Source organism: Podarcis vaucheri (assembly GCF_965113315.1).
Source record: "Podarcis vaucheri genome assembly, chromosome: 1".
NCBI lineage: Eukaryota > Metazoa > Chordata > Lepidosauria > Squamata > Lacertidae > Podarcis > Podarcis vaucheri.
Genome location: NC_138759.1, coordinates 97,663,313 through 97,676,767, shown reverse-complemented (window position 1 = coordinate 97,676,767; position 13,455 = coordinate 97,663,313). Strand labels below are relative to the sequence as shown.

Below are 13,455 nucleotides of genomic sequence, written 5' to 3'. Positions count from 1 at the left end.
CTAACTGAAAGCATTTTCGAAACTCTGCCAATGTTCCTTTTCTACACCGTTTGCAGTTTGATACAGTGCCGCATCTACTGTAGCTTCAATTAATTTAAAGCTCCACGTCTAAATGGGGCATGTTATGAAGGGCTCGGGGCCATTAGATATAAGTGGACAATATTAAGGATCTGTAGCCCTCTTCATGCGTTGCTCACATATAAAGAACATAAAAATATTAGGTGAGCCCTGCTTGGGCCTATTTTATCATTCTGTTACAACAGAGGCCAGATGGATGCTTACGGGAAGCCCACAAGCAGGATAGGAAGTCAAAAGCGTTCTCCTGCTTGTGATCCCAAGCAATCGGTATTCAGAGACATAATGAAAGCATCTTGATTGTATATTTAGCTACACTGAATATAGCTTCTGCAGCAGGGAGCTTTATCTACATACAGAGGCATTCTGTGTGATTTAGAAACCAGAGTAATCCTGGGTAAGGCATGAGGAGGGCTTCCTCCTTTTAGAATGAACACAGTATTGGCAATTATACTTTTATCAGTCTCAAAGAAAAGTCATTTCTGTATCAACTTGTTATTGAAAAAGGCATTTTTTTTGGGGGGGTGGAGTTACCCAAGTGCTCATAAGAATGAGAAGACAGAAGATAGCCAGTAAATGTAAGCATGGCTGAATCTACCCCCTCCATACACTTAGTAATACCTGAGCATCAGTTCAGCCAGTATTATCACCTTCTATTTCTCTTCAGGCAGCAATAGCTACAACATGGATTGCTTGAATATGCCTTATTGGTTGGAAATAAGTCATGAAGTCTTTCTGAAAGGAGGGTGAGGAAGGGCCTGGCTTGAGGCCTGTGTATTGCAAGCCCACAGGGCCAAAGGACATTGTCATACGAGTTTCTGACAATCAGCATGGTGCCTTTGAACGGCTCTTAACTACTTACATGGAAGACATATATGGAAGGCCCATATATTCATGACCTAAAACAAATAGTTGAGTTGTATTTAGAATCATACTATGTTATGCGTATGCACTGCTTTTAAGGCTTTTATGCCAGTATAATAATAGAATCAACACAGATTCAGGTGAGAGAGGTCATAGCAAGGAGCTATGTTGGGATTCCTTTACCAGTCAACCTGGGCTCTAAGATCTGCAGAGGCAGCATTTTGTGCCCTGTGGATGGAGACAGCTCATTGTATGGGGACACAGCATAGAGCTTTCTCTATGGTGGCACCCTGACTATGGAATTCCCTAGGAGGGAATCCATGTTGCACTAATAAAATAATTCAATCAGTGCAAGCATTTCTGCTTGCTAGACAGAACTACCTTCCCTCCCTCACATGCTGTTTGGGGCTTCTCACAATCCTTCAGAGCAAATTTGGGGGGAGGAGAAGAGGGAAGACCAGTTGTGTTAGCAGGAGTCCTTGCACTGCCTTCAGCTAGTGTAGTGGGATACTTGAATCTGACCCCCTACCTTTAGGGGAATGTTAGTGTACATCAATAGACTTCCAGTACCAAGTCAAAACATTGTGTTTTTATATTTATATTTTTATATTATGTTGTAAGCCAACCAGAATAACTACTACTACTACTACTACTACTACTACTATTACTATTATTACTGGTACTGCTACTATATGTTTGCAAGCAGGCTTTCAGTGGTAAAAGGTAAAGGTAAAGGTACCCCTGACCGTTAGGTCCAGTCACGGATGATTCTGGGGTTGCACGATTATCTGGCTCTATAGGCCAAGGGAGCCGGCGTTTGTCCGCAGACAGCTTCCGGGTCATGTGGCCAGCATGACTAAGCTGCTTCTGGTGAACCAGAGCAGCGCACGGAAACGCCGTTTACCTTCCCACCAGAGCGGTACCTATTTATCTACTTGCACTTTTGACGTGCTTTCGAACTGCTAGGTGGGCAGGAACTGGGACCGAGCACTGGGAGCTCACCCCGTTGCGGTGATTCGAACCTCCAACCTTCTGATCAGCAAGCCCTAGGCTCTGTAGTTTAGACCACAGCGCCACCTACGTCCCACTTTCAGTGGTACTGATTAGTATCTCCAAGGTTTCATGATTTGAGCACTATTCTGCCTTTTGCAGTTTTTTTTAATCTACTACTTTATGCTACCTTTTGTCCTTTTTGCTTTATTTATAGTTTATATTTTTATCTGCAGTTGTTGTTGTTTGTAAACTGCCCAGAGATTCATTTGCATGAGAGGTGGTTTAGGAACAATGAATAAATAAAGGAGAAATGATCCCTATATTATTAGTATTAATGTTGTGAAGTCTCGTCCTTTACAACAACTGACTTTCCCAGAAAGGCTTTAGGTTTTTTCTGTCAAGCAAAGTTCAGATTTGTCTTGGCTGACTCCCTCAGCTACTAAAGCCTCTCTTTTTGTTGCAGCTGTTTGATGTGGTTGCTCTGAAGGATGCAGTTTCCATTTGCGTTGGTCCAATAACTCCCTTGGGCCACTTTTAAAGGGTGTAGCATCAGATGTGAATATTCAGTAAAGACCCACCCCCCACCACCTTGAGCCATTCCTCCTTTTTACAGTATAATTTAGTCTACTCCCAGTACACTGATTTTGTGGACTATTTCAACATAAATGGTTTGGATATTTCAAGGAAAGTTGTAAAATGTGTATATATTATATTTCCACTATAGCAGGTTACCCTCTAAATTTACACATATTGCAATTGTCTGTAGTTACACCTCTCTCTCTCTCTCTCTCTCTCTCTCTCTCTCTCTCATTTTGATGCATACACTAAAATTGCTAAGTAGATTGTAAATTGCTAATTCTTCAGTTTGGTCCTCCCATTCTAATATGCTTCATGTTCAGCTTCCTTTAACTACATTATATATACTGTACTCTATAGATTAGAGAGATGTACCATAATTGCCTGGAAGACTGATTATTATCTCTCTTCTATATAATTAGGATCAAAGTTTAACTCTCAGATCTTTGATTTTCCTCATTAATGTCCACCTTATTCATTTAGAGATTTGGAAGATACACTCCCTGGCTGCATAGGAAATAATTAAGTAGAGTGAAGGCAGCAGCATTTAATCTGTATAATAAAAGTGAGAGGTGATCATCATTCTTTTCCTCTCTCTGACACAATTAACCTCTTTCCTTGAAATGTGTAGATAATGCATCTTAAATGGTAGCATCCATTGTTTAATACTGTTTGAAAATTTGGGTTTAGTAGAAGTGAATCAGCACATGTCTCCAGTAATCTTAACGATTAAATCATCAGGATAAGCTACTGTTTCTCTGCAGTAGGTAGAATCCAATTGGTGCCCATCTCATTCACAGTGGAGGCGTCCACTTACGGAAGAGAACGGAGGCAATTTTTGTCAAGCCCACTTTTCCTTTGCAGTCCTCCAACTCTCTGGATATGAGTTTAAGCTGGGGCTGGAGGTAGAGGGGAACTAGTAGGTAATGTAAATTATTTATCCCCCCCCCCTTTCCAGCTCCCTTCCATGAGTACAAGGCCACCCACTGGATTGCACTCTTTTTCGCCTCCCTTATGCCAGGGTTGGGGAACCAGTGGCCTTTTAGGTATTGTTGAATTCCTATTCCTATCAACTCCAGCCAGCATGGCCAGTGATCAGAGATTATTTTAGAATGTCATATTCACTGTGGGTTTTGAAATTTTGAACTGCTTTGGGTAGCCCAAAAGGCAATATATTGTTAATTTTATGATTATGTACCCCAAACCTGCACCCCCAAAACTGGAGGGTCATGGGTTCTCCATCCCTGCTTTATGCAATTGGAAAACAATTCAGATCTGGCATAATTTCAGTCATTGGCTACCAAGCTTCCTATAAAAGATTACTCATCATCATATTGGAATTTTAAAACATGATACAGTGAATTTTAGCTGCATAGAACAGCAGGATAGAATAACGCAGACTATGCTATATTAAATATGAACAGCAGAAAGTTCATAGGAAAGCAGAACTATCCAGCTGCAATTTTACTTTAAATATAGCACTCTTATACTTATTGATTTCCTCTGGTCTGTTTGCCGCAAGGATATTCTTAGCTTTGATCAATATGTGATGCATATGATAATGGAAGAACGCATGGCTCAGTATAAAGTTACAATACATGTGGTATTTTCTATTGCACAAAACTGTATAGTCTGCAATCTAGAAATATCGGTGCATAAAAGAGAACCCACTGTGTACAGTTGGTGTTGTCCTTGGAGGTTTTCTCTAGGAACAGAATGAAGTAATTATTACGTTTTGGATTAACAACATGGCAGGATGGGAGAATCATCTATTTTCATAACTTATTTTAATACATGCAGATTTACATTTTATAATGTCATGCTATTTTTTTTTAAGGCAGAGGTATAACTATGTAGTTGATTAAAAGGAAAGAAGAAAAACTTCTGGGAATGTATATTTGAAAACAAGCCGGACAACCATAATGATGTAACTTACTGCATTTGTAAATGCTGCTTGGAATGGGTTTGCAGGCATGTGTTAAGATTAATATTAATGTCCAGTATTGGAGATATCCTTAGGAGCCACATATGGTCATAAGGGCTGCATGCAATGGGAGGAATGGTAGACTAATCATTACAGGAAAAGCAGGGGTGACTAGGTGGTATTTTCCTTCTCTTCCAGCTCATTTGGTCAATCAGTCCTTGGGGCTGTGGTGGCATCCCTCTTAGTCTGAAGGTGGTTATCTTAGATGGTAGCTCCATAAATAGGAAGGGCCTGGTCATCTAGGACTTGATCCTGGGTGAGGGAGCTGACTTGCTATGCATTACACAGATAAGGTTAGATGAAGTGGGCAGGGTAAATTTGTCCCAGATCTCTCCTCCAGGATTCTCTCTATAGCACCCATCCAGGTGCTAAGGAGGTGGATTGGGAATCAGAGCTGCTGCGGTGTTGAAGTTCCATCAGCACAACCAGGATTCCAATTAAACCATCTGCCTGTTTATACTTGAGGATAGGTGAGGACAGAATGGGAATTCTGCTGGGATATTGGCAGAGCTGGCTCTGCCATGAGGCAGACTAAGGCAGCAGAAGCCCCCAAGTTGGATGCCCCACAGGTGCCGCCCCTGTCCCACCAGTGCAGAAGTGCTGCCAGTATCAGCCGAAATCATGTGAGCTCTCGCCTGAAATTGTGGAAGTAGCAGGCAGGTAGAGAATCTGTACCAGTGGTATGCCAGTGGCAACAGGAGTAGCAGGGCAGGGGAAAGCAGCACTTCCTATTTTGCCTCAATTGGCAAAACAGGATGTGCTGCCCCTGGGTTCAGGTCTCCCCACTGCCCAACAGTCTCCTTGCCTGAGCTAGCTAGAGTAGTATTGAGCACAGTAGTCTCTCTGATTAGTGGTTAAATGACTTCAATGCCCATGTTGATGCCAACCTTTCGTAGACATTCAGAACTTCATGGACTACTTGGCCTCTGTGTGAATTTACCAACTGATATTGGAGCCCATTCATATTGTAGGACAGATTCTTGACTTGGCTTTTTGGTTCTGTATGGGGTGGTGGTGAGCTAGGTATGGACTTGGATTTAGGGTCATAGATTTATTGTCATGTATAGCTTCCTACCTTGTGGGGGTTTAGGCTTAAATAAGCTCCTAAGATCACAGTGGTACAGGACCCATTATAAAGGTCCAAAGATGGATCTAAATCATTTCCTAACTGCTCTGAGTGAGTTTTCTGCTATATCAACCAGTGATTCTGTCAAAGTCTCGGTCTGTCTCTGGGATAGGAAAATGACCTAGGTGGTTGACAGAATTTCACCCAAACTGATGGGTTCAGGCAGCTGATAATGGAGCCAGCTGCCTCCTTGGTTTTTTGGGAACTCAGGGTGATAATGTGGCAGAGACAATTATCTGAGCAACAGTGGGAGGAAAACTCAAGACAACATGACTGGACATGGACTAGAGCCCATGTTGTCCTCTTCTGTGGTGATGAAAAAACCCCCACACTTTTCCTCTACCGAGAGTCACCTAGCTAAACTACGGGTTTTAAAGAGTCTGTTGCATCAAGAATTGAGGGAAAGGATGTGATTTCCGATTTTTACAGTATAGCTAGACATTTTGCAGATAAAGTTGCTCACATCTACTGTGACTTATGTGCCATGTTTGTACCAGATCCTAATTATGTATCTCTGACTCCTGCATGTCTTGTCGTACTTGATTCATTTCATTTGTACAGTCTGAGGAGATGGGCAAGATTAAGTGATCCCTGCCCTTCCTGGCACAGGAAGCTAAGTCTGGTTGAGTGGGCACAGAGAATGGGGACTGTCTATTTGTCTATTTAGCCTTAAGGTGGCTGTCATGAAACTTTTATAGGAAAATCTCTCTGGGTGGGTTGGATAAGTTTCCAGCCAGCCTCTGCTCTACTCTTCTTGGGGAAGATGCTTGAAGGTGTTGTGGCATCTGAGATTCAAGGGTGATTGGATGAAACAGATTTAAATGGGGCTAGACAATCTGTCTTCAGGCCTAGGTTTGGGGTTTCAGGCAGCTTTGGTCCTCTTGGTAGATTATTTGTTCTGGGAATTAGGCAGGTGGAGTTTAGTGAACCTCAGTCCTATCTATGACAGAAGCTTAACAGGCTGTGACAGGAGAGGGGCTATACCCAAACTCTGGAGCACCTTGCTTCATGAAATTTCAAGGGTTTACTCCCTTGACAGCTGTCAGGCAAATAATGCTTTAAGCAAAAGTTTTCAATTATCTCTGTTCTGCCTCCCTCAATTGATTTTTTTAAAAAAATACAACTGCTTTATTGTTAAACTAAGATTTTTAAATGTTTTAAGCTGCCTTGACAGATGCATTTGTGTTAGAAGGCCAGGTTAAAATTCTTATATGAATAAATTAAACAATCTTTGAATTTTTAAATAGTGACATAGTAGATAGTAGTTACACATTTTATTGTCAATCTCTTTTGCATAGCTGTTTCAGGTTCATTTGCATAAGAGTTTATTAAGAGAAAGGAAGATAAATTGAATTGAAATTGCAAGTCTTAGAAGATTGTGTTTTGCTTGTTTTGTTTTGTTGCTTCATTCACTATAGCCTTTTGTATATAGTAGCCTTCTGTATATAGTGATACAGTGTTCAATAGACAAAAGAGGCTGGAAAACTTCATTGCATTCTTGATTGGTACAAAGGTGAAGATGCAGGGTCCAGAACTGTCAGATCTGATACTAATTGTAGTAATTGAGTTCATATTTCCCTCAGAGCTCCAAGCAGAAATTATGGTTTAGTCTTCAGATTTCAAATACCAAGTGATGGGCTGCCATTTCCCCCCTTGAATATCTATTGTGTGAGGGACTGCACTGCTGGAAGTCTGCAAATTACCTGCTGAGGTCCATCATTTTGCTGTGTAATTGGTATCGCCTGTATATTTAAAAGGCACATCAGCTTTGGCAGATGTTCTGAATCATAATACATCCTGCTAACACTGCAAGTTCATAAGATATATATCATTAGTATCTGCAGGCACAGACTTGGTGGGTGTCAACTTTGTAGACCAATGAAGAGTTATAGGACTGCACTGTTGGAGGATATGGCTAATGCAGAAATAAAAACATGGACTTCATAAGGATTAGGGACAAGAGGAAAACTAGTACCTGCCTAAAATCAATGGGTAGAATGCTTGGGTAGAAGTGGTCAATAAAAAATTGGAAGCAAGGGTATCTTCTGCAAATGTCCCTTCAGTGGTTGAACTGTGAAATCTGCAGAAATCTGCATTATCAGTTGAGTGGGAACTATTTTTTGCTGCTCTTTCATTTACTAGAACAGAATGCACTTTTATTTTTGTGGGGATTCGGATGGGATCTGGTTTCTGCATGTGTGTATTTCACTTCTTATTCCTTTATTACTCAGCGCTTGATGAATGGCTGCGAAATATTTGAGCAGCCTCCATGGGGAGAAAATGTAGCATTTGATATAACAACGGGTGATAATATAAGTTCTGTCTGGGTTTTTAAATGCTGAAATCATTGATTGATGAATATGCACAGGACATGGATCAAAAATTTGGAAGGTTTGGAAAGTAAATGCCTGTAGTATCTTTAATCATAACCTCACTGGAGGTAATGGGCTGTTTGTTTGTTTTCCTAAGATTTTATGAGGCCAGGAACTGTTTATGATAGCCTTTTCAGCTAAACAGTGGGGAATCAATTCTAATAGATAGATAGATAGATAGATAGATAGATAGATAGATGATAAATAGATAAGATAGATTAGATATAGTGTTCAGTATTTATATCTCTGTTAGTCCTGTGAAGCCATGTTAAATCCTCCTCAAAAAAAGCAAAGTGTCACATCTTTAGATGCAAAGAACCCTAAAAAATTAAACAAAGAGGTAATAACAACCCAAGATGTTATGTAATGGGTAAGAGATAAAGCTCCTGTAATTCACATAAACAACAGTTTTGTAAACAGTTGTGATCTGGAATTATGTTCATAAATGGAAACTTCTTTATTCTTTGGAAGTAGTTTAAAAGATTATGACCTAGCGGGACTTACTGTCATGACCATGGCATCATGGAATGAAATATGCTTGTCTTGCTGTAAATTGGCAAAGCAACACTGTCAGTGATCTCCTCCATGTTCCCAGAAAGAACAGTGATTGAAGGGAATAGTTGTAATTTTTAGTATGTTCCTCTCTGTCTCTTAAATTTAGACTCCCACAGTGATTATTTTTACTCCACTCTTCAAGAACCCTGAATAGTGAGCTCATAGATACTGTCCAATCTAATTTCCACACAAGGTACAAGCAAATATACATTTATTTTAATTCTACTGGCATATATAGTTTTCACTGACATATACCACTTCTTGATAGATTCTTGGTTTTATGACATGTGTGGCTGGGGGAAAATAACAAACCTTTCTCAAAACTGACATTTCATTGTCATTGGAAAAAAATATGAATAGCAGCAGTGTTGAATGAAAATAGTCAGTAGAAGTGTTTCACCCCATCCTAGAATATTTGTATTTCCAGTCACAAAATAAGTTACAGTCGTTTCTGTATCTTACTAACTTGGAAGGAGAAAAGAGTTTTTCTCAACAGCATTTCCTAAATCTCCTAGAGGTTATTATAAAATCCAATCGGGCATTTGCCTGTCTGGGGAAGACTGTAAATTTAATAAAGAAAAATAAATTATAGTGCAGGAATTTGGCCATTCCATCAGTTTCAGACCTGTGTGGTTATGAATCCTCCAAATAGCTGTTGTACTTATGCCTAGTAAACTCATCAAAACTATGGGAGATTATGTAAGTGGACGGAAGCAAGTGCTGTGAGTTACTCACACATTGTCTTTCTTTGCTTATCGGTTTCCTGTGCTAAAACCTGTACATCTTTTATGGGGAAATCACATATTAACTATCCTGGGTAAGATGCACACGAATTGCGAATGCGCAAGTGGACAAGGAAGGAAGGCACATCTATTATTCACACATAGTATTTTGCTGGTTTTATTTCACATGCACAGCAAATCTGAAAATATGCAACTGGAAATCGGATGGGTTTTTTTTTCTAAAAAAAGAAAGATGGTTCACAGGTGGCTGGTTGTGCAAGTTTAAGTTGATTGTTAGATGTCACCAAATGTACTTTTCCTCCTGCACCACCAGCCACCTGCAAAAGTAGTGTTTGATTGGAAAATGAAAATAAAACTGGCTAAAATGCAGGTAGGCTGCCTTCCCTGAAAACACTGCAGCAAGTAAAACAGTTGGGCTCTAATTGTATCTAAAATGTTTTTGTCCAGGTGGTTTTGTACAGGTTAAGATTAATTCATGCCTTTTCCCTGGCCGCTGTTACCCTCCCACTCCATCATATTCTGCGTTCAGTCTCTTTATTTAAAAGTGTCAGGTTAAGTATCTCTCATGAAACCTTGGGGAGATGTTTTCAAAACGGAGAAGTAGTCTGACATGGTACAAAGCATCTTCGTGTGTGCCTTCCTTCCTGGCTATGAGACGAGTAAACAACGTGTTAATCTTAACAGCTTATTTCTGTACAGTTCAAGCAGTTATTTGTGTTTACTGTTCCCCATAAGTGATAACAGCAGTGGTTAATGTGCTGTTATAGATTAAACTGACAATAATTCAACCGGGTTGCGTAACTCCTAGTGAACTCTGCCATCTAGGTTAAATAAAATATTGAAGAACTTCAAAGTGCATCACATTGTCAATAGCCTTCGTTTCTGTCTGGTATGTTGGTATTTACAGCGATGAAGCTCCAGGCAGCCAGTTGGTTACAGATAAGTTTCACATTGACTGGGATTCTGTGCTTGTCAACTCTGATAATGTCATCGTAGCTCAATTTGATGGAAGAGGGAGTGGATTTCAAGGTCTAAAGATTCTGCAAGAAGTCCACCGTTCTTTAGGATCAGTGGAAGTGAAGGACCAGATAGCAGCTGTAGAGTACGTATGTGCAAAATATTATTCTATTTCCTATATTCTATTCTATTCTATTTGGGTTGATCCAGTGTTTATTTTGGAAATGTATATCTGCTGTAATGGATCAATATAAAAATATTTAATGTTTGATAGCAAGAAAATTAAATAAAATTCACTGAACCATTGTTTTGGGATTTCCTGATAAAGGAAACTTCAAGGTCTAGTCTAACTGGGCTTTTTAATTGACTAATTAAACATCACATAATGGAGAATGGGCTCCATATGTTATGCATAAAAGGTTAAGATGAATCAGACAATTGCAATGTATCCCAGTTATGAAGAGTACAATTCTGCTTATCCCACTTCTGGACTAAGGATCCCGTTTCAGCATAATAAATCAAATTGATTTATCAGATCCCACACTCATTTGACAAAGCTATTTAGGCTGTAATACTATACAGATTTTCCTGCAAGCAATTCACATTGAACAAAATTATCTTAAAATGTAAATTTGTATCCCTAATCAGTGTAATAGCTTAATGAATAATCCTGCTTAAGATATACAAAGTCTGAATGAATGGAAAAATTGTGTTGTGTTATTTACTAATAGCTAAAAACACATCAAATTGTATTACAACAGTATTCTTATGAAGGCCCACCAAGTCTTAGAGGCTATCATATCATGCCATTTTGGGTAAGCCACACCCACCTTCCTAGGGCCTGACACCATATATAATGTCAGGAGTATGGAGGTTTTGGTTGCTTGAATGCTTTTTTTCTTTCCTGGGATCCCACATTTAGGAACAACAAGAATTGTGGCCTAAGCTCACAAAATGTCTTCTTTAATATTTTATCCTGCTGTGAACACTGCAGCTTTTATTTTTATGTTGAAGATTGTTACAACTGCAGTATGTATTATTAATGGAATCAAGGAAAAATGTGGAAGACTTAAACAAAACAAAGCGTAATTTATTTAATATCCTCTTTTGAATTATCTGCAGCACAGTAGTCATAAACACGAACATTCTTCTTCAGGAAATAACTTTAATGAAAAACAACTTTTTTGTAATATGATATAAACTTCCTGTTACAGATACTTGATAAAGCAACCATTCGTTGACTCCAAGAGACTGAGCATATTTGGAAAGGTAACATTCTGGAATGAATATGATGTAGCAACTTGCTCCTAATAGCATTTCGTCGGTTTCTGATTCTTCTATGTTTTAATTTTGTTTTTATTACAAACAATTACTAATAGCCCCCTCTAGGAGTGGTGGTATTATCTAGATTAAATTAAATTTGGTTTCAGGCCTGGAACTCTCACAGACACTGCTTTGATAACCCTGATGAAAAACCTATGCCAGGAGTGGTATGTAGGGGGAGGACTTGGGTAACCTTCTCCATAGACACTCTGCAGTTGGGACAGGTGGGTCTTGGGAGTAGGGGCATTTCCAAGAGGTGATGTAATGAGACTTTTGCTTGGCTTTATATTAGGGGTCCTGCAAGGGTTCCATTATTTCTCCCACTCCTTTTGGCATCTATATGAAGCGGCTGTGGAGGCAGCATCAGTATGGCTATTAAACCCAAGTGTATTTATTTTTCACATCCATGTCAGCTGAAGCACTAGAAGTCTTTAGAGCAGTGCCTATACTTCATGATGGAATGGATAAGGGTCAGTAAACTGAAACTCAGTCCAGCTGATGTTGGGAGATGCAGGGCCATTGTCTCAGGCAGGGTGTGCCTGGATAGTGATAACTACAGTTACCCATGCTGTGAAACCTCCAGGTACGGCTGCTTCCAGGGGGCTACTTTTGAGGATGATTTGGAAAATTCAGCAAGTTCAAAATACAGCTGCAAAGCTTTTGAAAACCAATAGGCTGAACCATATCAGAATGATTCTTAAACTTCTGCATTAATTACAAATGTTTGTGAGCACAAGGCAAATTACTGGTGCTTAACTTTGGAATGGGTAACCTGTTGCCCTACATAGGCTGCTGGACAACCACTCCCATTAGCCATGCTGACTCAGGCTTATGGGAATTGGAGTCCAACAACATTTGGAGAGCCCCAGGTTACCCATTCTTGTTTTAAAGTCCTGCATACTTTGAGATCAGTGTAACTGAAGGAATGTGCATCTGCCAGTCCATGTTCAGACGTCACCACCAGCAGCCCTAGTCCAAATGGCCCCACCATCATGTCAGATAGGTAGTGACTGGGACAGGGCGTCTTAGGATTTCTTTCCCCAAGAGGTTCACCTGAAAGTTTCCCATTATTTTGGTGATTAATACGGGTACCTTTTTATTTGACTTGTTACTGTTTTCATTGTGATATTCTGAGTGCTATAGAGTGCCTGTTTTCGCCCAAGCTGGTGGGCTGCATCTTTCCTCCTGGAGCAACTGACGGCCCGAAGAGGAAAGACGCAGCCAACCTGCTCAGGCAACTTGAGCCAGTATCACAATGTGAACACCATACTATTTCAGACAATAAAATGGATTACTGCCCAGCTCTAATGCCAATTTTAGGTGAAGCTAGGAATGCACCCTTGAGTGCTAACTTCAAAACAGCAAGAGTTAAGTGCTACTGTAATCTGAAAAGGAAAAAAAAGAAACGTTGAAACTAAGCCTGTGGTTTATAACAGAATTCAATATATCCAAAGTTAATTACTTTAAATAATAATAATAATAATAATAATAACAATTTATTATTTATACCCCGCCCATCTGGCTGGGTTTCCCCAGCCACTCTGGGCGGCTTCCAAAAGAATATTTAAATACATCAAACATTAAAAGCTTCCCTAAGTACACTTAGGTTAAGTACATGGTCAATCTGCCTATGGAAATCAATGAGACTTGAAAGTATGAAATTTGACTTCATTGTGCCTTTAATACATAACATTTTCCAATATTTTTGAATCAAACAGTTTCATTTTTATATTTATGTTTTCTGGAGATGCTTGGTTACAGAAGTCATGGTAGAAGTAAAGACTAACTTCCTGCATTTGCAGTCGTTAGCGGTCATCAACAGGTTTACCATACCCATTGAGTCAATCACCCATCTCCTACTTCCCTTCTGAGAAAAACCCCACTCCA

General features: G+C 39.7%; 1 protein-coding gene across 3 annotated transcripts in view; it reads left to right on the top strand.

Moving 5' to 3' along the window:
- Positions 1–13,455, top strand: part of DPP10 (dipeptidyl peptidase like 10) — a 589,554-nt gene that overhangs the window by 567,271 nt on the left and 8,828 nt on the right. For all 3 annotated transcript variants that reach the window (XM_082198124.1, XM_082198123.1, XM_082198125.1), the window contains 2 exons: positions 10,196–10,390; positions 11,460–11,514. In XM_082198124.1, coding sequence (XP_082054250.1) covers positions 10,196–10,390; positions 11,460–11,514 — 250 coding nt within the window. The remainder of the gene's footprint in view (positions 1–10,195; positions 10,391–11,459; positions 11,515–13,455) is intronic.